The sequence below is a fragment of the Scyliorhinus canicula genome, chromosome 21 (assembly GCF_902713615.1).
Source record: "Scyliorhinus canicula chromosome 21, sScyCan1.1, whole genome shotgun sequence".
Classification (NCBI taxonomy): Eukaryota; Metazoa; Chordata; class Chondrichthyes; order Carcharhiniformes; family Scyliorhinidae; genus Scyliorhinus; species Scyliorhinus canicula.
The window spans coordinates 21,798,439-21,823,687 of NC_052166.1; the positions used below are offsets into that span (position 1 = coordinate 21,798,439).

Sequence of the window (25,249 nt, forward strand, 5' to 3'; positions counted from 1 at the left end):
TGTGGTGTAGGTACATCCGCAGTGCTGTTAGGGAGGAGGTTCCAGGATTTTGATCCAGTGACAACGAAGGAACGGTGATAGAGTTCCAAATCAGGATGGTGTGATTTGGAGAGGAGCTTGCGGCTGATGGTGTTCCTCTGCATCTGCTGCCCTGGTTCTTCTAGATGGTAGAGGTCACTGGTTTCAAAGGTACTTTCGAAGGAGCCTTGACTGGTTGCTGCAGTGCATCTTGTTGATGATACATAGCGCCAGTAATGGATTGGGTGGCAATTGAGGGTGCTTGTTTTTCAGGCAAGTGGAGAGTTTTCCATCACGCTCCAGACTTGTGCCTTTGGACAGACTTTGGAAAATCAGGAAATTATTTACTCTCTTCAGAATTCCCAGTCTCTGACCTGCTCACTATTTATATGGCTTAGTATTTGTATGGCCAGTCCAGTTCAGTTTCTGGCCACTGGTAAACCATAGGGTGTTGATAGTAGGAGATTCAGTAATGGTAAGGCCATTGAATGTCAAGTGGCGATGGTTTGGTTCTCTGATATTGAGATGGTCATTGCCTGGCACTTGTGTGGCTCAAATGTTACTTGCCATATCAGCCCAATCCTGGATATTGTCCAGGTCTTGCTGAATAAGAGCACAAACTGCTTCAGAGCCTGTAGAATTATGAATGGTGCTGAGCATTTGTGCATTCATCAGTGAACATCCCCACTTTTTACCTTGTGTTGGAGGGAAGGTCACTGATGAAGCAACTGAACATGGTTGTGTCAAAGATACTATCCTGATGAACTCCTGGGACTGAGAAAACTAACCTCCAAGCAAGAACCACAACTATCTTCCTTTGTGCTTGGCATGACCCCAGCAAGTGTAACGTCCCCACCCTCCACTCCCAATTCCCATTTTGTTCTGCTCAGGCTCTTTGATGCTGCACTCTCAAATTCTGCCATTGCCTGAAGGGAATTCACGCTCGTCTCATCCCTTGAGTTCAACTCTTTTGCCCATGTTTGGATCCGGGGCTGGCTGGCCCTGGCGGAACATAACCTGAGTGTCCGTGAGAAGGTTATTGCTGAGTACATGCTGTTTCATCTCACCATCACTTTGCTGATGATCAGGAGTGGATTGATTGTGTGGTAGTTGTCTTGGTTGGATTTGTCCTGCTTTTTGTGTGCAGGAGATAGCTGAGCAATTTTCCACATTGCTGGATAGGTGCCAGAGTTGTAGCTGTACTGGAACAGCTCGGCATGAGGTGAAGCTAGTTCTGGAGCACAAATCTTCCGTACTATTGCTGCTATATTGCCCTGGCCCATAGCCTTTGCATGGTCCAGTGCCTTCAGCTGTTTGTTGATATCACGTGAAGAAAATCAAATAGGCTGAAGACTTTGAAGCTGGGGAACCCGGGAGGAGGCTGAGTTGGATCATCCACTCTGCACTTCTGGCTGAAGATTGTTGCAAATGCTTCAGCCTTTACTTTTGAACTGTGTGCGAGGCTCCTCCACCATTGAGGATTTGGTGGTGGTGGTGGTGGTGGGGGGGGGGGGGGGGGGGGGGGAGAAAGAGAAATTTGTTGAGCTTCTTCCTCCAGTTAATAGTTTAATTGTCCACCACCATTCTCGACTGGATGTGACAGACTGCAGAGCTTAGATCTGATCCGTTGGTTGGGGAGTCGCTTTGTTCTGTATGCTGCTTCCACTGTTTGGTACGCAACCTGTCCTGTGTTGCAGCGTCACCAGGTCGACATCACGTTTTTCGGTATGCTTGGTGCAGCTCCTGGCATGCCTTCCTGCACTCTTCTGAGAAGTCGGGGTTCACCCTTCGCCATAATGGTAAAGTGAGGGGACACGCTGGGCTATGAGCTTTCAGATTGTGGTTAAATACAATTCTGCTGCTACTTTTGGCCCTCAGAACCACATGGATGCCCACTTTTGAGTTGGTAGACCTGTTCGTACTTTATCCCATTTAACAGGGTGGCAGACCATAAGACATAGGAGCAGAATTAGGCCACTCAGCCCATCGGGTCTGCTCCACCATTCAATCATGGCTGATATTTTCTCATCCCCATTCTCCTGCCTTCTCCCCATAACCTCTGATCCCCCTATTAATCAAGAACCTATCTATTTCTGTCCTAAAGACACTCAGTGAATTGCCCTCCACAGCCTTCTGCGGAAAAGAGTTCCACAGATTCACCACCCTCTGGCTGAAGAAATTCCACCTCATCTCTGTTTTAAAGGATCGTCCCTTTAGTCTGAGATTGTGTCCTCTGGTTCTAGTTTTTCCTACAAGTGGAAACATCCTCTCCACGTCCACTCTATCCAGGCCTCACAGCATCCTGTAAGTTTCAATAAGATCCCCCTCACCCTTCCAAACTCCACGAGTACAGACCCAGAGTCCTTAACCGTTCCTCATACAACAAGTTCTTCATTGCAGGGATCATTCTTGTGAACCTCCTCTGGACCCTTTCCAAGGTCAGCACAATCTTTTGTAGTGCCACACAATATAATGGAGGGCATCCACGGTTTGTTGGTGGGACTTTCCCCACAAGGACTGTGCGATGGTCACAACTACTAATGGTGGCAATTGCCTCTAATCCAAATTTGAGCAGGAAATTTGAGCAAATTTATACCAGGAAAACATTGCAGCTTGGCTACACTTGTTTTAAAACCAATCTGAGAGTCAGTATGGTGGCCCTGGGGATGTTTGTTACAGATTGTCAATCTGTGTATCTTTGTAAAATGGATTAATAATTTGCTCTCTTGCTTTGAAATAAGTGCTGGTTCTTGTTGCAGGAGGTGCGTCCATTAGCAAATCTGACATGGATATGATGTATGAAAGGGCACGGATCAGCTTGTCAGCAGAAGATCGTTGTTCCAGTCCTGTCATGTCTGTCAAGGTACATATCTATTTTAGGACTCCATCTAGATCTCTAAATCAGCCAACTGTCAGTTAAGTGGAACTTAAACTGGGTGGAAAACCTCTGTCAAACACGCACTTGGTTAGTCACAGATGCCAAAAGGAAAAATGATACCCTGTTCTAAAACATGAAGAACACAGTAGATGCTTCATATTTGCTCAAGTAATAACAGTTACTGCACCAAAAGTGATTGCAATGTCTTAGGAGGAGAAAGAAAGAAATTCACGTACAGGGTATTTACACACACGACATGCATGTATATATTATATAAGTGTGCGTGTGTGAATGTATGTGTGTGTGCGTGTATATAGTGTATCATAAAATAATGGAAAACGTGGTCCAATATTTAAAACTCTTGGAGAATACACTCCTATATATCCATCATGTATGTTATGTTCTTTGTCATTTTAAAATTCTATCACCGTGTTTTCCAATAAAGGGTTATGTCATTGTGATTTTTATTCATTTTGGAATGGAGAAGAAAGCAAAGTGTCTTTGTGTACGGATCAAGGTAGCACCAAGATGATGTACTTGGTGCTGAAGGTTCTGAGCTGGTTGAACCCCTATGGTTCTAATATCTGAGATAAGCAGATCTACAGTCCTCCAGGGGGCTATTGACCAATCTGCTTCATTAATAAAGCCTTGAAGAAGTCGACTTGCATTCCTCGAGTTTGGAGAGTTGACCATTTCCCTATGGGAAGGGGGAATTTCCACTCTGTATCAGACAAATAAACTATCATGCATGATTTCACAACAGATTGGTTTTGACACTCTTAAGGTTGCCAGTATTTTTTGTGCAACCAGAATGATTTATAGTTGGAGCATTAATTTGTTTTGGAACATACTGCTAGACTTTAAACCAGGGTTTTTCAAAGTGCAGATCGGGGTGTGATCGGGTGTGCCATTCCCACGGTGGTCCCGATGGCGGGAGAAGCGCCCAACAGCCACTACCAGCATTTTTATTAAAAATGACAGCCGGTGCTGCCTTCTAAATGAGAAGAAAATGGTTCTGTGTGCAGTCTTCTGGCCATAAACGGCAGCAGTGAGCAGGTCACGGGCCCCGCACGTGCACTTTACGTCAAGTGCCCTGTACGTACATGCATTCTGCGCCCAATCACGGAGGAGAGCTTCTTCTATCTTCTAGCTGCTGACAAGCAAGGCAAGAGGACTGTGAAGATGAATCGTTTTGTTACAAAAAAGAGACAGCCAGAAACACACACAAGCAAAGTAACTACTCGCCAGGAACTTGTGTCTGAATCTGTTGCAGAGAGCTGCTCAGGAGAGCCCAGGGCAGAACAGAGCAGTGCTAGTGTTAACTCTGTATGGAGCTCCAGGGCCTCTGGTGAACAGCCTACAAAGAAGAAACTTAACCCGGGAACAAAGCAGATTAGAGATGATTTCCTGAGGTATGGTTTTGTCAATTGTGCCAATGCAAATAAGGATGCAAAGCCCATGCGTGTTATACGCAGGGAAGTACTGACAAATGAGAGAAGTTGCAATTTTTTAAAGAGATGTGATAGGTGAAAAATTCCTTTTTAGATGTTGAGACCCCAACATCAGTTATTAACTTACAGCTCACTCCAAATCAAACGACTACATTGCTGTACCTGGCCTGTGACAGCATATTAACAATATGCCAAAAGCCCATGCGGCTGTCAGCATTCTGGAGTAGTATCTCCCAGGAGCAAGCAGTGCTGAGTGAAACAAGCATTATGTTACTATTGCCCTTCATGACGATCTGCACATGTGAAGTTGGATTTTTCCGTTCTCACAAAGATGAAGACTGCACTGAGAAACTGTCTGGAGTCCATACCTGATGTGCGCATTGCCCTCTCCTGCTTTGAACCTGATTGGAGTGAAATTGTGAGGGTCAAGCAGGCTTTTCTTTCACATTAAAGGTAAGCCCATATGGCGTGGGTAGGGAAGGTAGGCTGTGTGGCTCATGAAGGTTGGCCAGTTGGCAAAAGTGGATCCCGGGAGAAAAAGTTTAAAACATACTAGTTTAAACAGACTTTATAAGCCAGTACCCTGGGCACCGTGATAGTTCCTTTGTAAGTTTGTAAAGAAGTTTTTTCAGTCAGATCTTTTTCTGGGCACTTTTGGAATCAGACCAGTGTGGACGAGGCGACATGTCTGTAAGCATAAGAGTTGTTCACTTAAATTTAAATGTATGCAATTTGATTACAGCCTGACCTTTCAGTTTCCTTAGGACGCCGAAGTTGGAAAATTGTACTTGGTTGAACATTTGAACCAAAACATGCAGCTTAAGTTTCCTTTCTTAAACCTTCTTTCAGAATGGAAGCTCTACTGCTTTTAAATGCATGAATCACACAATGGCCTGGCTGGAGAGTGAATAAACATCTCCCCAACATACTGGCGGAGGGGGATGAGCAGTTCCAGCACTGTGTGGTCATCTGCTTTTATTTTTTTTTAAATGTTGCTGGGGGTGATTATTTTAAAACAAAAATATAAACTGCAAAAGGTGCCTCTGCCATCTAACCCCATTTATTTGTTCAATAGCCTTCTCTGAAGAAGAGTGTTACTATGATGGAGCAGCCTTCTGTTGTTTATCGCTACGTTGAGGGCGAGGAACAAGCAAGTGTGGTTGACAATCAGAAGCAGGAGCACATGATTTTAGAGGCTGGCAAGAAGGATCTTCTGACCTTGATGAAAATTGATGTGAGTTATAAAAATACTTACGAAGGCAGTTTTCTATTGTGGCAAGGTGCTGAATTGCTAATTATAAACAAGTAGATTTTATACAGTGGCTAAACTGACCTTGATCCACACAAAGGCCTCAATGTCCCCGTATGTTATCCAATTTTACAGCCAAATTGGCAAAATAATCTTTGGTCTGCTGAAGAAGCTTGCATTTGTATAGTGCCCCACAAATCTCACCTGCTGCAGGAGGTGTTAGGGCCTCCGGGAGGTGTTCAGTTATGCTGAATATCTTCATTGTTAGACTTCTACATTTTCTTGTTGGGGAGATACTTCAGTTCTGCTCAATTTTAAACCTCTTGTGTAGAGGAATATAATCAACGAACTGTTTTGGCCTTACTCGAGGTTGTTTAAAGGCCTGCAACTGATTACATTGATCTGAACTTTTTAATGGAATGCTTGAGATGCTTGGCTAGTGTGGCACAGTATCAACACTGATCTACAGACCCCTTCTGCTTGAAAAACAGGACAAATTAAGTATCTGGGAAAAGAAATGGTTCGGACATTATAAATAATTCATCTGGCTCGAAATGTTTCCAGTAATTACACATTGATTGTCAAGTTGACATTGCTATCAATGTGTTTCTCTGGATAAAGCTGTCCACTTCAGGTTCAGGGAATTGGAAAATAGGCTGCTGGTATCTACAAATACAAATCTGTGAATGTGACAGTGATTTATCTGTTTACGGCTGTAAAAAGCACTCGCATACATTAAACACAGTAAACTGTGACTTGGTATGTTTACACAAGTTTAATAAATTGTGCTTCTCAAAACTTTGCATGAAGTTGCCTGGTGCATGATTCAAATGTGGATTTTGGGTAATTAGCCTTCTCGCAATACAATTTAAAATAATCGGACCATTACTTCCTGGCTCCCCAGTGTCGATTTTGGGGGGTACCCCAGTGATGTGCTGTGGAAATCCCTCTTGGAAGTTCTCACGGAAGTTCTTACCTGTCCAGAAGGGCTAACTACCCCCGCATAATTGCGCTGGAATGGAAACCATCCGACAAATTGCTAACTTCGGATAGTCCTGCCAGTTTTTACACATATAGTTATTCTGAAAGAGTTAGAAGGGCAAAAAGCACTTCAGATTGCAGAGTAACTATTTTAAAAAACACAGACCAAATTCTGCATGGAGAAACCCCGACTCCCCAAGGGACCCACAACCAAGCTCCCACTCCCACTCGCGCACGCGCATAGACCCACCTGTTTTATGGCAGCTCGTGCAGTAAAAAACGACCATGTTCTCCTTTGCTCGGCTCCTTTTGCACTTCCCAGCTGAAGCCCCTGAGCTGTTTCACTGATTGTGTCACCAGGCTTGAGTCAGGAAGGTCAGGCTAGGCGGAGCTTTGGTTTTCTGGCCTGAGTCAGGAAGGACGAACAAGACGGGTGCTTTGGATTTCCGGCCTAGGTCAGGCCAGACTGAGCTTTGGATTTTAGGCCTGAGTCAAGAACAATGCTACTGTTGCCACGGTAGCATTGTGGTTAGCACAAATGCTTCACAGCGGCAGGGTCCCAGGTTTGATTCCCCGCTGGGTCACTGTCTGTGTGGAGTCTGCACATTCTCCCCGTGTGTGCGTGGGTTTCCTCTGGGTGCTCCAGTTTCCTCCCACAGTCCAAAGATGTGCAGGTTAGGTGGATTGGCCATGATAAATTGCCCCTTAGTGTTAGGTGGGGTTTCTGGGTTATGGGGATAGGGTGGAGGTAAGGGCTTGGGTAGGGTGCTCTTTCCAAGAGCCAGTGCAGACTCGATGGGCCGAATGGCCTCCTTCTGCACTGTAAATTCTATTTAAAAAAAAAGAAGGTTGGGCAAGATGGAACTTTGGATTTCCGGCCTGAGTCAGGAAGCTCAGGCCAGACAGAGCTTTGGATTTCCGGCCTGTCCTCCTTTTGTATTTCCCAGCTGAAGCCCCTGAGCTGCTTCACTGATTTAGTCTCACCAGGCTTGAGTCATGAAGGTCAGGTGAACCGGAGCTTTGGATTTCCGGCCTGAGTCAGGAAGGTCAGACGAGACGGAGCTTTGGATTTCCGGCCTGAGTCAGGAAGGTCAGGCGAGACGGAGCTTTGAATTTTGAGTGAATGCAAGTGGCTGCGGACAATCTGCCACAGATAGCCTCTCCGAGGAAGTTACCGGCCAATCATTATTTTTTCCTATTTGGATCTCTGCTAAATCTAATTCCTGTGCCCAAAATAAAATTTTCGCAAAGTGGTATCAGAATTATTTTTATTATTTTGTTTTTGTTTATAAATTAAAGTACCCAATTATTTTTTTCTAATTAAGGGACAATTCAGCGTGGCCAATTACCTGCACATCTTTGGGTTGGGGGGATGAGACCCGCCCAGACACTGGGAGATTGTGCAAACACCACCTGGACAGTGACCCTGGTCCTCGCCACCTTGAGGCAGCAGTGCTAATGGTATCAGAACCTAGCTGCCGACTGTACTGCTATGGCAACAGCTTAATTTCATGACTTTAGGCGTTAACCCTTATTGACAGAATCTGATGATTATGACAATGCTCAAAAATAAATTTAAAACCCTGTGCAGAATGTAGAGGTGAAGTCAAACTGCTAGACTCTGCAAGGAGATATCTTTGGTTTGGAGGGGTAAGGAAGTGGAAGGAGATGAAATGAATTCGCTGGCCAACTTAAAATTCACAGCACTAATTTCTTGGACACTACCCTCCAGTTTGTTCATTGCAAAGGAAACATGCATTGCTAATTTTTCAAATGTAAATTGTGTCATATTGCATTACCTGTTTTGGATAGCAAGATTTAGTTCATTTACGTACCCAGAAAATCGGTGACAGAAAAATGCATTGATCATTTTCTAATGCTTGCTTCGCGAACAGAACTGTGGTGTCAGCTTTCCGATTAATGGTCATTTTCTCTCAGTCAATCCACGCAGCCATCTGTGTTTATGCTTTGTTTTCCCAAGAGGTTGCTTCAAATACAGGCATGTTCTGTGCAATAACTGATCCTGACCTGCCTTGTAGAGGCTGTTGATAGTTTAGAGAGGACACTTAAACGATGCTGAAGAACCATGAGTAATTTCAAAACAAAACCCACTTTTTAAAATCTATTTTTCTGCTTGTGATCTGAGAGAATCAGTAAGTGTTACTGGGCTCAGTTAGTAGATGGGAGCGGAATTAAGTCTCAGTGGTGTGTGTTAGAGCTTGGGTTTCCTAACACTCTATAATCCCGTGCCCTTATGCATGTCATGTATGGCCTATTGTGCACAAGGTTAACAGTTGCTCACCAATTGTTATCTGCTGCAAAGTAGAAAATTCTACATTGGAAAACTAATGCATAGAGATTAAAACCACTTGGCCAAATTAATATACAGGTTAATTATATTTGGAGCCACAGCAGAGGCGGATTTACAATGAAACACACCTTGACTAGGCACAGGGCTCTGACCTTTGCAGGCTAGCCTGATAGCTCTGCATTTGCTGATGGGTTGCCTATCTGCACGCAATGCAGAGCGACACCAAACTCTGGTCGAGTCCCCTTAGAATGGGAAACCGCTGAGGACCCGAGTTCGAAACCCGGCCCTGGGTCACTGTCTGTGTGGAGTTTGCACGTTCTCCTCGTGTCTGCGTGGGTTTCACTCCCACAACCCAAAGATATGCTGGTTAGGTGGTTTGGCCACACTAAATTGCCCCTTAATTGGAAATAAAAAATAATTGGGTACTCCAAATTTATTTTTAAAAAAAGAATGGGAAAGCACTGATCCAAAGTCATTGAGGTGACTAGAAGAGAGAGAGGCAACAGTCAAGGTGAAGATCTCCTGTGTATTTGCGAAAATAACAGCAGGTTTCTTGATCTCGGCCCAGGGATGAGGAGGGCAGCCCATTGCCAGGCAGGCAGCAGCGAGGCGAGGTAGTCGAGTAAGGTGAAGTGCGAGGTGCTGGTCATCCAGGGGAACTTAACCCCCAGGCCAGGGCTGGACAGGTGAGGTTAAATCCAGGGTACCTGACCCATCAGCGAGGCAAGGTCATTGAGGGGAGCAGAGACGACTCAGCCTCCAGACCAGGCTGAAAAGGGCTGGGTAAACGGCAGCCAGCAGCGAGGCAAGGTTGTCAAGGTGAGGAGCGAGGCCCGGCAAAGCTGGAAGGGGGAGGGGGGGTAAGGGGCGTTGGGGGGGGGGGGGGGGGGGGGGGGAGGGGGTCGGCAAAGCTGGAAGGGGAAGGGTCTGCAAAGCTGCAGGGGTGCAAAGCTGGAAGGCATGCTTTTACAAATTAGAAAGCATTAAAGCAGTTAAGCAGTGATCAATTTGTGTATTTTTGTGGCTTGTTACTTTGTGTTCTGAGGGGTGAGGGCGGGTGGGGTTGGGAGGAGTGTGATATCATGGGGGGAGGAGGGGGGAACAGAAATGAAGGTGAGCATGGGGCCCTACAAAGTGTAGGACTGCCACTGAGCCACAGTAGGATCCCAGCTTGATCCCAAATGGGACCACCTACAAAACAACCAGTGGCAATTCAAGTGGGTCCAAGTTGATGGAAGTATTTGAAAACGAATGCAATGTTTGCAACATCTTTTCGGATGCCTAATTGGTGATGTACATCTTTTGTCCAAATTTAAGACCTGTGTCACTGCAAGCTGTTGCGTTTGCTATTTTGGGCCTGATTCCAGGTCTACATTGGCCCTTTCAGTATTGGTCTGTACAGAATGCCTCCGTAACTTTGCAGATGTGTCTTTTCTGACTGTGCCATTGCTCTTGCAAACTCTGCATTTCTTGCTGCAACGGTGACAACACCTTTTTGCATTTATTATTGTACTGGCCACACTCTATCTTGTAAGACAATGGTTTATGTCGTGGTGGCTAGCTCTGTGTTAAGAATGGCCTGGAGTAGTTCAGAAGCCGCTTTTGGGCTTGGCAGTCAGTCTATGCCATATTTACTGAAGAGAAGACAGTGGGCTGAGAAGGTGCACGGTTCGCTGGCATCTGTTTTGTGTGGTCCCTCATTTCAGAGAATCATAGAATTTACAGTGCAGAAGGAAGCCTTTCGGCCCATCGAGTCTGCACCGACCTGTGGAAAGAGCACCTTACTTAAGCCCACACCTCCACCCTATTCCCGTAACCCAGTAACCCCAGCTAACATTTTTGGACACTAAAGGCAATTTATCATGGCCAATCCACCTAACCTGCACATCTTTGGACTGCGGGAGGAAACTGGAGCATCCGGAGGAAACCCACACAGACACGGGGAGAACGTGCAGACTCTGCACAGACAGTGACCCAAGCCGGGAATCGAACCTGGGACCCTGGTGCTGTGAAGCAACGGTGCTAACCACTGTGCTACCGTGCCACCCATTTTGGCCAGCTGAGCTTTTCTTTTCTGCTCGCCTCTTCCAACAGCCATCCAAACCACCAGCCTCCAGAGGTCACGGCCATCAGCAACTGTTTCCCAGTTACCATTAGCAATGTCTGCCATCTTGTATGTTGCTTTTAGGTAGGTGACCTTTTAGCGGAAGTAAGAGCCTCAGGAAGTCATGGTCATGTGGCCAGTTCACCAGACAGCTAATCAAGAGTTTATGCAGCGTCTTTAACATAGTAAAATGCCCATGGCCCTTCACAGGACCCCAATTGTTGAATCCCTCTACAGTACAAACTGCAGACTCAGCAGCAAGGGAGTTTTGATGCACTAGTATGGAATTTTTCAATTTGGAAATAATTTTTAAAATGAGCATCACTCTTAAGTATGATTTGCGTTTTCAATTTGTGTTTTCTCTTTGAAATTCTAACTTTTAAGGTTAGCAAAATGCTTTGACATCTCATAAGCTGATTTTTAAAAAACTTTCAATGCTGAACCATCACTCGTATGTTGCATTCATTCTCAAAGGATTCCGGCTGAAATTTAGCTTTTCTAAAATGTTGCTCAGTATAATTCTTGGAACACAAGTGAAAAATTGACAACAAAATTCTTTATATTGAAGACATTTGGTGTTGGGTGATATATTATTCCTCTAGTTCATGGTCATTTGATAACGAGGGATATTGTGAACCTCGTCAAAAAGAAAAAGACTTTAGTACAGTCTAGAAGGGTGGGGACAGTTGAAACCCTTGAGGCGTATAAAGAAAGTAGGAAGGTAATGAAGCGGGAAATTAGGAGGGGCCATGAAATGTCCTTGGCAAGTAGGATTAAGGTGAATCCCAAAGCTTTTTATTCATGTGTAAAAAGCAAGAGGGTGGCCAGGGAAAGGACTGGAACACTTGAGGACAAGAGGGGGGAATCTATGTGTTGAGCCAGAGGAAATGGGCGAGGTACTGAATGAGTACTTTGCAACAGTGTTCACCAACGAAAGGGACTTTGTGGAAGATGACACTTGGGAAGGGTGTGTAATAATAGTATAATAATCGCTTATTGTCACAAGTAGGCTTCAATGAAGTTACTGTGAAAAGCCCCTAGTCGCCACATTCCGGTGCCGGTTTGGGGAGGCTGGAACTGGAATTGAACCCGCGCTGCTGGTTTTGTGCTGCATTACAAGCCAGCTGTCTTAGCCCACTGTGCTAAACCAGCCCCTGGACAGTCTGGATCACGTTGACATCGAAAAGGAGGAGATATTGGGTCATTTAAAAGATGTTACGGTAGATAAATCTCCTGGGCCAAATGGGATTTACCCCAGAATACTGAAGGAAGCAAGGGAGGGAATTGCAGGGACATCTTGACTGACATCTTTGTGTCCTCATTGGCTGCAGGTGAGATCCCAGAGGACTGGTGAATAGCTAATGTGGTGCCCCTGTTTAAGAAAGGTAGCAGGGATAATCCTGGAAACTATAGGCCGGTGAGCCTCACGTCGATAGGTAAATTATTGGAGAGAATTCTCAAGGACAGAATTTATACGCATTTGGAAACAAATGGACTCATTAGCCATATTCAGCTTGGTTTTGTAAAAGGGAGGTCGTGCCTCACTAACTTGATTGAGTTTTTTGAGGAGGTGACAAAGATGATTGATGAGGGTAGGGCGGTGGATGTTGTTTACATGGACTTCAGTAAAGCCTTTGACAAAGTGCCTCATGGCAGACTAGTACAAAAGGTGAAGTCACACGGGATCAGGGGTGAGGTGGTAAGATGGATACTGACTGGCTCGGTCACAGAAGGCAAAAGGTAGAAGTAGAAGGGTGTTTTTCTGAATGGAAGATTATGACTAGTGGTGTTCAACAGGGACAGGGATCTGTGCTTGGGCCTCTGTTGTTTGTAGTGTACACAAGCTATTTGGAGGAAAAGGTAGCCAGTCTGATTAGTAAGTTCGCGGATGACACCAAGGTTGGGGGAGTGGCAGATGGTGTTGAGGATTGTCCGAAGATTCGGCAGGGCATAGACAGTTTGGAGACTTGGGCAGAGAAATGGCAAATGGAGTTTAATCGGGACAAATGTGAGTAATGCATTTTGGTAGATCTAACATAGAGGGGAAATATGTTGTAAATGCCAAAACACTTAGGAATATAGAAAGTCAGAGAGATCTCGGCATGCATGTCCACAGATCTTTGAAGGTGGCAACACAAGCGGACATGGTAGTCAAGAAAGCATATGGAATGCTTGCCTTCATTGGACGGGGCATCGAGTATAAAACTGGCAAGTCATGCTACAGTTGTATAGAACCTTGGTACGGCCGCACTTGGAATATTGCGCACAATTCTGGTCGCCACACTACTGGAAGGATGTGAAGGCTTTGGAGAGGGTGCAGAGGTGGCTTACCAGGATGTTGCCTGGTCTGGAGGGTGTCCGCTATCTGGAGAGAGTTTAGAAGAGTTTAGAACAGTACAGCACAGAACAGGCCCTTCGGCCCTCGATGTTGTGCCGAGCAATGATCACCCTACTCAAGCCCACGTATCCACCCTATACCAGTAACCCAACAACCCCCATTAACCTTATTTTTTAGGACACTAAGGGCAATTTAGCCTGGCCAATCCACCTAACCTTGCCTTCAAGGCTGAATAGAGTCGGACTGTTTTCATTAGAAAGACAGAGGTTGAGGGGTGACCTGATAGAGGTCTACAAAATTATGAGGAGCATGGATAGAGTGGATGGACAGGCACACTTTCCCAGGGTGGAGGGGTCAGTCACCAGGGGACATAGGTTTAAAGTCCGTGGGGCAAAGTTTAGAGGAGATGTGCGAGGCAGGTTTTTTATGTAGTGGGTGGTGAGTGCCTGGAACGTGTTGACAGGGGAGGTTGTGGAAGCAGATACTTTAACTCTGTTCAAAAGGCACCTTGACAAGCATATGGTAGGATGGATAAAGAGGGACAAGGCATAAGGAAGTACTGAGGGTTTTGGCAAAGGTTGATATCATGACTGGTACAGGCTTGGAGGGCCTGTTTCTGTGCTATTTTGTTCTTTGTTCTTATTTGAAAAATTGCTGCTAAATTGTATATTAAATGGATTAGATAGTTACACGAGTTAATAATTATGGGCGAATACACGAAATCTGGTAGTCTAATGAACACGTTCTGAACCCTTCAGCAAGTCTGCTGCCTGGTGCGGTCCCTGTATATTGTGAGATCAGTTAATATTTTACCTAACATTGTTGGTTAGTCACAGATTTTGAATCACAGAATGATACAGTATAGGAGGAGACCATTCTGCCCATGTCAGCTTTTTGAAAGTACTTTTCAGACAGATTCTTTTCCCTGCTGTTTTCCCATAGCTTTGTAAGTTTTACCCCTTGGGTATTTGTCCAATTCCCTTTTAAAAAGTGCTACTGAATCTGCTTTGAGCTTGTGCATTCCAGATCATACTGAGCTGTGTAATGTTTTTTCCCCCCTCTTGTTATCTCTGGCTCTTTTGCCAATTACTGTTGCCGACCTTTTTCCCAGTCGAAAATTTCTTCTTGTTTACTCCATTAAAACCCATCATAATTTTGAACACCCTTATCATATCTGTCTAACCATCTATGAGGTGAAAGCAACAGCCCTAGTTTCTCTAATCTCTTCATGTAACAAGTCTTTCATCCCAGTTAAAATTAGTCCAGTTAAATCTCTTGTGTACGCTCACTTAGACTTTCCTAAAGGCCCAATTGGACCCTGACTGATGATTTTTTGGTTTAGCTTAATTACCGAAATAAAAACGACATGCAGGTCAGGCAGCATCAGTAGATAGAGAAACCGTATTAATGTTTTGAGTCCAATATGACTTATTGCAGAACCGTTAGCTTAACTTGGGTATATTTGTACTCTGCCTCTCTGAAACCAAGGATCCAATATGCCTTTTTATAGCAGCCTTTTCATCTATTTAGCCGCCTTCAAAGACTTCTGCATCTACCTTTGTGGGCCCCTCTGTCCCTCTAGCCTCTTATAATTGTATTATGTAGTTTATATTGCATTTACTCGTTCTTCCGACCAAAATGAAATGGGATTGCATTTCTGTGCATTCAATTTCAAATGTTCATTTTGCTAGAGAAGGTGGTGGTAAGCTGCCTTCTTGAACCGTAATAGATAGAGAAATATAGCACAGAACAGGCCCTTTGGCCCACGATGTTGTGCCGAACTTTTGTCCTAGGTTAATCATAGAATTTTGGACACTAAGGGCAATTTTTCATGGCCAATCCACCCAACCTGCACATCTTTGGACTGTGGGAGGAAACCGAAGTACCCGGAGGAAACCCACGCACACATGGGGAGGATGTGCAGACTCCACACAGACAGTGACCCAAGTCGAAATCGAACTTGGGACCCTGGAGCTGTGAAGCAATTGTGCTATCCACAATGCAACCGTGCTGCCCTTATAGTCAGTGTTGTGTAGGTGCTATTAGGGAGGGAGTTCCCAGAATTTGAACCAGCGGCAGTGAAGGATCGGCGATATATTTCCAAGTCAGGATAGTGAGTAACATGGAGGGGAACTCCCAGGTGTTGGGAGTTCCCATGTAACTGCTGCCCTTGTCCTTCTAGATGGTAGTGGTCATGGGTTAGGAGCTGCTGCCTAAGGAGCCTTGGTGAGCTTCTGCAGTGCATCTTGTAGATGGTACAGACTACTGTTACTGTGCGTCAGTGGTGGAGGGAGTGAATGTTCGTGGGAGGGGTGCCAATTAAGCGGGCTGTTTTACTCTGGATGGCGTTGAGCTTTTTGAGTGTTGCTGGAGTGGCACTCATCCAGGCAAGTGGAGAATATTCCATCGCATTCCTGACTTGTGCCTTGTAGATGGTGGTGGACGACAGGCTTTGGGAGTTGGGAGATCAGTTACTTTAGTTCCTGACCTGCTTTTGTAGCCACAGTATTTAAATAGCTAGTCCGGTTCATTTTCTGGTCAATGGTAATCCCCAGGATGTTGATTGTGGGGAATGTCAGTGATGGTAATGCCATTGAATGTCATGGGCCTATAGTTTGATTCTCTCTCATTGGAGATGTATTGCGATCCCAGCCAAGACCCCAGCAGTGGCTAGGATACTGGACAGACACCCCAATATTTCACTTTCATTTCTTGAGACTATGAGGAAAGGATACAAGTGATTTCGCGCAAATATAGGGATGTTGATGCAACTGAGTGGCTTGCTAGGCCATTTCAGAGGGCATTGAAGTGTCTACCACTCGGCTGTGGATCTGGAGTCACATGTAGGCCAAACCAGGTAAGGACTTCAGATTTCCTTCCCCAAAGGACATTAATGAGCCAGCTGTGTTTTTTACGACAATGGTTTCATGATCATCATTAGATTTTTAATTCCGGAGATTTACGGGATTCAATTTCCACCATCTGCTGCGGCGGGATTTGAACCTGGGTCCCCAGAATATTACCTGTCCAGGTACCACTATGCTACCGCATCCCCCATGTTCTGTACATGTCTTTCTCAAGTCTATTACTATCCTCAATTTTTCCTCAGCACCCAGGCTCAGCTATAAGTGGATGTCTCCAACTCTGAGTCAAGTTAGCATTGTGCTGGTCATCCCCATTACACATTTGCATGTGGGATTACTCCTGAATCAAGGCTGACTGTCTTCAATTGAGGCTGCACCTACGGCAACCATACAGCAATGCTTTGTCATTTTGGAAAAAGTTATTTTTCCCACGCTGAAATGTAGGCTGCCTTTAAATGTTTGGAATCATAGAATTTTACAGTGCAGAAGGAGGCCATTCGGCCCATCGAGTCTGCACCGGCTCTTGGAAAGAGCACCCTACCCAAGGTCCACACCTCCACCCTACCCAAGGTCCACACCTCCACCCTACCCCCATAATCCAGTAACCTTACCCAACACTAAGGGCAATTTTGGACACTATGGGTAATTTAGCATGGCCAATCCACCTAACCCCCACATCTTTGGACTGTGGGAGGAAGCTGGAGCACCCGGAGGAAACCCACGCACACACGGGGAGAATGTGCAGATCACTTCAGAACTCCTCTACCTACCCTTGATGTAAAATTAATGGAAGTAAAATTGGCAAATGTAGCACTTCAGATTTTATATTTAGAAGCTCCAGGTACAGCCAGTAACTTAGTCTGAGGAGTTTTCAGCAGTTGGTCTTTTCGCAGAACGACAGAGGAGATTTACAATTGCAATGGCAGCAAGATGAGGTTAAGCAAATTGTCAGAGCAGAAATGGATTAACTTTATCTCTGCTCTTTCTCTCCTCTCTCGGTTTCCTAGGATCCCTTACTGCTGGATGGCAGAGTGACTCTTCAACAGGTTAAAGCTGGAACGGTTGTGGCAAAGCAAGGTGACCAGGTAAGAACATTGCATTTGGTTGAGGTCTTTAAATATGTGCCCTCCAGTTCTGCAAGCAAGAGGTTTGGTTTGATTGCAGACATTGCTGATTTGACTCTTGGGATGTATTAGGTGTTGTCAGGGCCATAATTATTGCCCAGTAATAGTGGGTCTTGAAATTGTTGCAGTGCTTGAAGTGATGGTGCTCCCAAAAAATGAAAGATGGGGAATTCCAGGATTTTCTTTGCACTCGACACGCTGTGAACCCCTCTGAGTGCAACATTTTCTCTATGGGTATTCTTTTTTTTAAACTTCATGGCCTACTCATGCTTACATTATGGAAATTTCTCCCAACACTCTGATGAAGTTGTGAGCTGTCTGTATATTTCAACATACACTGTACATTGCAGATTGCTGTGCAGCTGCGTACCCACACATTGCTGAGGGCATATTGCTGGCTTGCGATATAACCTGTGTGACACATGGTGAAACTTGGACTACCTAATTCCATTTACCAGCACTTGGCCCATCACCTTAAATGTTATGACGTGCCGAGGTACTTTTAAAGGATGTGAGGCAACCCGTCTCTACCACCCTCCCAGGCAGTGAATTCCAGACCATCACCACCACCTGGGTAAAAAGGTTTTTCCTCATATCACTCCTAAACCACCTTCCCCTCACCTTGAACTTGTGTCCCCTTGTGAATGTTATGATCAAAACTTTGCTCGTGCCCAAATTCTCACCAAATCCCATTCCTGTATTTGCTGAATCACACTGGCCACTAGTTCATTTTACCCTATAGTTTTTGACCTTCCATGGCCTCGCCTTTCCTGTCTCTAATCTCCTCCAGCCGAGCAGTCACAACGGCACTCGTCTAATTCTGGCTCTTTGAGCAACCCCAATTTTAATTGTCTTCAGCTGCCTGAACCCAAAGCTCTGGAATTTCCTTCCTGAACCTTCCCGCCTCTCCCACTTCCTTATCCCTTTTAAGACACTCTTTAAAACCCAGCCCATTGACTAAACCTTTGATTGTGTGGCGTGTTGTTGTGTTTTGTTTTGTCTTGCCCCAGTAAATTTAGTCGTGTTAAAGGTGCTATACAAATGCAAGTTGTTGTTTGTCTCCTTCCTCGTGAAAATTAGTTGAGAGTGTTAACAACAAACACTTCTAGGTAAGGCACAGCAGTACCTGGAAAAATTGACGTATGTATTCTTGAAATTTAACATTGGAAATAGGAGCAGAAATAAACTGCACGGCCTGTCAAGTCTGCTCTGGCATACAACACAATTATAGCTGATCTTTGGCATCAAATCCATTTTCTCGCCTGCTCCCCATATTCCTTGATTCACTGAAATATCAAAAGTCTGTAAATCGCAGCCCTATTGATAGTCAACGATGGAGTAGCCACAACCCTTGAGGGTGGCACAGTGGTTAACACTGCTGCCTGAGCGCCAGGGACCCGGATTCAATTCCGGCCTTGGGTGACTGTCTGTGGAGTTTGCACGTTCTCCCCGTGTCTGCGTGGGTTTCCTCCCACAGTTCAAAGATGTGCAGGTTAGGTGGATTGACTGTGTTAAATTGCCCCTTAGTGTCCAAAGGTTTGGTGGGGCTACGGGGATAGGGTTGTTGGGATATGGGCTGAGGTAGGGTATTCTTTCCAAAGGTTGGTGCAGACTCAATGGGCCAAATGGCCGCCTCCTGCAATTCTGAGTTTCTATGATGTTATAAGGGTAGAGAATTACAAAGATTCACAACCGTTTTATTGGAGAATTTCTCCTCATCACAGTCCTAAATGATTAGTTCCTTATCCTGAGACTGTGCCACTGTGTCATAGATTCCACAGCCTCCCAGTGTCTACTGTCTCTTCCTTTAACAATCTTGTATGTTTCAATTAGATCATCTCTCATTCTTCCAAGCTCCTCTCATCCCACGATCTAAACTAGTGAACTTTTGAATATTAACGTAAAGTATATCCTTTCTTAAATATGCAAACCAAAATTGTGAACAGTTCTCCAGGTGTGGTCTCACCAAAGCCCTGTACAACTGTAGCAAGACGTCCTTATGTTTGTGCACCTTGTAGTACGATCAGCAGCTAGTTGCCTTCTCAATTGCTTGCTGTACCTGCATGCTAATTTTCAGAGTTCCTTATTCGGGTACACCCAATACGTACATACAAGCATATCAATACCTACAATTTTCTTACCTTCCAAAAAAATTCTCTACTTTTTACTACCTGAGTGAATTTCTAGACAGCCCTGTCAGAAAGCAGATGGCACAGTCCGTGAATGGACAGGTAGGATCCTTGCTGCCGTACATAAAGGCCAGCGGGATTCTGAATTACAGTGATGTGTGACTGGAACAGGAATTACACTGCAATCAAACATTTGTTAAAATACCTTTCATGAACAGGTAGCAATCGTGTGAACGGGGATGTGGTTTTCTTTGTGGTTTGATGGTTAGAATTTTGTGGTGACCTTTAAATGCACCAACACAAATCCAACTTTTATAAATTCAGAGGGTTACTGTTGAAAAACTCTTTATGACAGCATCACCCATGAAGTGCAGTCAGTGTGATCTCCTCGGGTTTATTTGCATTTCTAGCTGGAACTACGATGTTGATTATTTAAGAGAGATGTGCGTGCTGTTACCAAATTATTGTGCCTTGTGCCTCTTACCAAATTATTGGAAGTGTTTGTTTTATTTTTAATTCTGTCACCAAGTTGAGGAATGGTGTTCCTTCACTTGATTCTAGCACTGTATCTATATAGAGCGAATCTGCCTGGATTCTGCCTCAATAGCTTGGGAAAATGATACACTCATTGCCAGCCATTCAGTAGCCTCTCCGAATGAGATCAGCTTATCTTTTGGCAGAGGAAGGGTAGTCGATAGGGAATTGATGACCATTAAGGCCGAGTATTACACAGTGCTGTCAAACTCGCTACATAAGAATCTTATCGCTTTCAGATAGAACAGGCTCTAAGCTGGAATCAAAACTCGCTCTTGATGAAAGGCATGAGGGAGTTTATAAATAACTATTTAAAGCAATTCAGAGAGGATTGCTGCCGATATCCCCTCTCTGTTCTCTCGCCCCGTCCCCGGCTCTCTGTCCCGACACACCCGGCTCTCCTTGGACACACCACCCAGGCTCTCCTCAACCCATTTCCCCGCCTCTCTCCCCTTCCCCCGCCTCTCTCCCCTTCCACCGCCTCTCTCCCCTTCCCCCGCCTCTCTCCCCTTCCCCCGCCTCTCTCTCCCCTTCCCCCGCCTCTCTCCCCTTCCCCGCCTCTCTCTCCCCTTCCCCCGCCTCTCTCTCCCCTTCCCCGCCTCTCTCTCCCCTTCCCCCGCCTCTCTCTCCCCTTCCCCGCCTCTCTCTCCCCTTCCCCGCCTCTCTCTCCCCTTCCCGCCCTCTCTCTCCCCTTCCCCCGCCTCTCTCTCCCCTTCCCCCGCCTCTCTCCCCTCCCCTTCCCCCGCCTCTCTCTCCCCTTCCCCCGCCTCTCTCTCCCCTTCCCCCGCCTCTCTCTCCCCTTCCCCCGCCTCTCTCTCCTTCCCCTTCCCCTGCCTCTCCCCTTCCCACCCTCTCTCTCCCCTTCCCCGACTCTCTCCTCCCCTTCCCCCGCCTCTCTCTCCCCCTTCCCCCGCGCTCTCTCCCTCCTTCCCCCGCCGCCTCTGTCCCCTCTCCCCCTCCCTCTCTCTCCCCTTCCCCCCCTCTCTCCCTCCCCCCCGCCTCTCTCCCCTTCCCCCGCCTCTCTCTCCCCCCTTCCCCCGCCTCTCTCTCCCCTCCCCGCCTCTCTCTCCCCTTCCCCCCGCCTCTCTCTCCCCTTCCCCCCCCCTCTCTCCCCTTCCCCCCCGCCTCTCTCCCCTTCCCCGCCTCTCTCTCCCCTTCCCCCCCTCTCTCCCCTTCCCCTGCCTCTCTCTCCCCCTTCCCCCGCCTCTCTCTCCCCTTCCCCCCGCCTCTCTCTCCCCTTCCCCCGCCTCTCTCTCCCCTTCCCCCCCGCCTCTCTCTCCCCTTCCCCCGCCTCTCTCTCCCCTTCCCCCGCCTCTCTCTCCCCTTCCCCCGCCTATCTCTCCCCTTCCCCCCGCCCCTCACCCCTTCCCCCGCCCCTCTCCCCTTCCCCCGCCCCTCTCCCCTTCCCCCGCCCCTCTCCCCTTCCCCCGCCCCTCTCCCCTTCCCCCGCCCCTCTCCCCTTCCCCCGCCCCTCTCCCCTTCCCCCACCCCTCTCCCCTTCCCCCGCCCCTCTCCCCTTCCCCCGCCCCTCTCCCCTTCCCCCGCCCCTCTCCCCTTCCCCCGCCCCTCTCCCCTTCCCCCGCCCCTCTCCCTTCCCCCGCCCCTCTCCCTTCCCCCGCCCCTCTCCCTTCCCCCGCCCCTCTCCCTTCCCCCGCCCCTCTCCCTTCCCCCGCCCCCCTCTCCCCTTCCCCCGCCCCCCTCTCCCCTTCCCCCGCCCCCCTCCCCCCTCCCCCTCCCCTTCCCCCGCCCCCCTCCCCTTCCCCGCCCCTTCCCCCGCCTCTCTCTCCCCTTTCCCCGCCTCTCTCTCCCCTTCCACCGCCACTGATGTCTAAAAGAAACTGGCAAAAATTGTAAATGCGTCATGATACAGTCTACACTTCTATCCTGACCACCATAATAGTATGTGTACAATGATTCTCAGTCCATTTGCTTCACGGTAATGAAGAAAAACAATTCCAATATTAGGGTTCTGCAACAATATTGGCCAGGATACCAGAGATAACTCTCCTGCTCTTCTTTAAGAGTTCCAGGTTTTTTTTAAGCGAGCTTTGGTTTAACATCTCAACCAAAAGGTTGCATCTCCAACAGTGCAGCACTCCCTCAGTGCTGCACCGGAGTATCAGCCTTACTTTTTGTGATCAAGTCCTGGAGTGTGACTTTGGACCCATAACTATCTGACACAGAACATAGAACATAGAACAGTACAGCACAGAACAAGCCCTTCGGCCCTCAATGTTGTGCCGAGCCATGATCACCCTACTCAAACTCACGTATCCACCCCACACCCGTAACCCAACAACCCCCCCCCCCCCCCAACCTTACTTTTATTAGGACACTACGGGCAATTTAGCATGGCCAATCCACCTAACCCGCACATCTTTGGACTGTGGGAGGAAACCAGAGCACCCGGAGGAAACCCACGCACACAGGGGGAGGACGTGCAGACTCCAGACTGTCACTGAATGCAGCTTGATACTGCAAACATACGCGGCCTAGTTTATTGAATTACATGCATTATTGGAGCAATAATGTAACACCATAAATATACATATGCTTCAATTGATCTATAAATTTGTATTATTCACATTTTAAATGGCAATTTTGTAGTAGGAAATGCATAAATATCTATATTCAGTAGTAATTGAAAGTATATCATTTCTTTACAAAGCATGAAGAGGCCTACAGCAGTACAGTCTTTGTGTAGATACATGGAGACGATACATTTACTGACTTATGCTAAGGGAAGATCGATGCATCTGTCTTCAATAGCAGCCGCAATAGAACAGTACAGAATAGAACAGTACAGCACAGAACAGGCCCTTCGGCCCTCGATGTTGTGCTGAGCAATGATCACCCTACTCAAACCCACGTATCCACCCTATACCCGTAACCCAAACCCCCCCCCCTTAACCTTACTTTTTTTTTTAAGACACTACGGGCAATTTAGTATGGCCCATCCACCTAACCCGCACGTCTTTGGACAGTGGGAGGAAACCGGAGCACCTGGAGGAAACCCACGCACACACGGAGAGGACGTGCAGACTCCGCACAGACAGTGACCCAGCCGGGAACTGAACCTGGGACCCTGGAGCTGTGAAGCATTGACGCTAACCACCATGCTACCGTGCTGCCCTCAATCTGTTGGACAGATGGGTAACGCGGCTGATGATTGGCAGCTCATTGTCACGGACTGGGGGGGGGGATTAATTTAAACAGCCCTGATTTCTCCTCTCATTACCCACCTGTAAATAGAAAGGTGCTTTTGATTTTTGACTTCCCCGGTTATGGTGAATTTTCCCCAACCCTTCTGTTTGGAATGATCTAATCCTCTATTAATAACCCCACAGTAAACTCAAAGTAAGGTAAAATTAGAGGGTTGGTTTATTTTAAACATACATAAAACACAGGGAAGGGATTTTGCAATGTCCATGTCTTTTGCACTTGCAAAATAAATGAGGGATAAAGGTGGGGGACAGAGGGCAAAACCATGATTAAAAATGAGTTATGGTTTCGCGTGAGTCCAGAATCAAAAGTCTACAGGTGTATTCCTTCAGAGGTTAACAGTCTGACACTGTTACAGGGTGATCTGTCCTTCCGGAAATGATGACATCCCCAATGGAAGAGGGCACGCAGAGATGAATGAGTCCTATAGGCAGAGATATAGAAATTCAGACATTCCTGTAGTATACAGTGTCGATGAGGGTCAGGCAATTTACCTGGAGCGAGCTCTTTCTGCTGCTACCTGTTTGGTGGTAAAATGGTAAACTGCTTGTGTTCAGTTGCACGCAGCAATATTACAGGTTCTAGCAGCTGGGTAGAGGTCTTGTGACATACCTCCCACTTCACCCCCTGGTTATTGGACAAAGGATGTATTTTCCCAGGTTGAGAGGTTCAATAGAGGCATCAGGGTCCCTTTTGTCCTGTGCAGACATCCAAGATGTCCAAAGTAACTCTGAAATCCAGAAGATATTACACAACATATCGTGATTCGATGTACCTTATTTAGCTTTGAGTTTCAATGTCCTGGCGTGCAATATTCTGTTAAAATTGTTCACTGCTAGCTCTTGCTTTCATCATCTCCTTCGATGGTCACTTACTAACGAGTATGATTGTCCAACTAAGGAACTCTGTGTTACTGGTCATGGGTTCTGTGGGTCTTTGCATGGCTGATGAGCCTGATCTGAGAACCGCATCTTCGACCTCACACTTGGCAGGTGTTTCTGGGAAGTGGGATCGACCCTTGATCTCTAGATCACTGGTATTCCTTTCTCAGGCTTCTTTTTTGGGCCCCCTCTCGCCATTGGGTGTCTTCGAAGAATTGTATCCCTTCAGAGGAGGTTCATCCAATTAAGTTTCTTCTGAGCGAGGATCTCCCAGGCGTTGACGTCTATGTTGGATTTTTGAGTTAAGCTTTCCGGGTGTCTTTCATGTTCAGAAACCTTCCTTGAGTTGGGCAAAGAAGATTTGTTTTGTCAGTCGGGACTTTGGCATCTTAAGCATGTGCCTGGCCCAGCAGAGTTAGTTTCAGATGATCATGGCCTCATTGCTGGTGCTTTTGGCTCCTTTAAGGATACTGATGTCAGAATGCCTGTCCCCCTAGCTGATGTGGAGAATCTGTCTCCGACAGCATTGATGGTTCCTCTCCAGGGCCTTGAGCTTGTGTCTATATGTAGTCCAAATTTCTGAGTTGGGAGGACGACTGCCATTTACGCGAGGTTCTTGGTGCCAGCACGAGTGTTGCAATCGTTAAAGACTCTCGTTCTTAGATATCCGAAGGAGGTGTTCATGGATAGGATATGATATTGGGATCTCTGCATCAAGCTTAACCTTAGATGAGAGGTGTCTCCCCAAGTATGATATATTTTCCACATTTGGTAGGGGTTCTGCATTGATCTTGGTGAAAGGAGAGACTGGATCTTGCCTTCAGGTTGGTAAAGGATGTTGGTGGGGGGAGGGGGTGGTGGAAAGAGTGTTGGTCTCCTGTAGGTAGACGCCTGCTGCTAGACATCTTTTAACGTGGGTATGCCATTGCACATCAGACACACGGTCCTTGACACTTCCACTGGCAAGGGAACCTCGACGACTGGGAATCCCCCTACCATACAGGTTACCTTGTGCCTGTTACGCTGTTGAGGACCTATTTTGCACTTTGTCTGATTCCTCCCCTCCGCCCATTCCGTCATGGGCGACCATGCCAGGAATTTAAAATTCCGAAACAGCATTGCTCTCTGGCTCAATGGAGCATTCAACCTCTTCACCATGACAAAG

At 46.6% G+C, this 25,249-nt stretch overlaps 1 protein-coding gene across 4 annotated transcripts in view; it reads left to right on the forward strand.

Moving 5' to 3' along the window:
- Window positions 1-25,249, forward strand: part of pnpla7b (patatin-like phospholipase domain containing 7b) — a 371,155-nt gene that overhangs the window by 107,554 nt on the left and 238,352 nt on the right. For all 4 annotated transcript variants that reach the window (XM_038782642.1, XM_038782643.1, XM_038782645.1 and 1 more), the window contains 3 exons: window positions 2,778-2,881; window positions 5,423-5,581; window positions 17,202-17,279. In XM_038782642.1, the coding sequence (XP_038638570.1) occupies window positions 2,778-2,881; window positions 5,423-5,581; window positions 17,202-17,279 (341 nt within the window). The remainder of the gene's footprint in view (window positions 1-2,777; window positions 2,882-5,422; window positions 5,582-17,201; window positions 17,280-25,249) is intronic.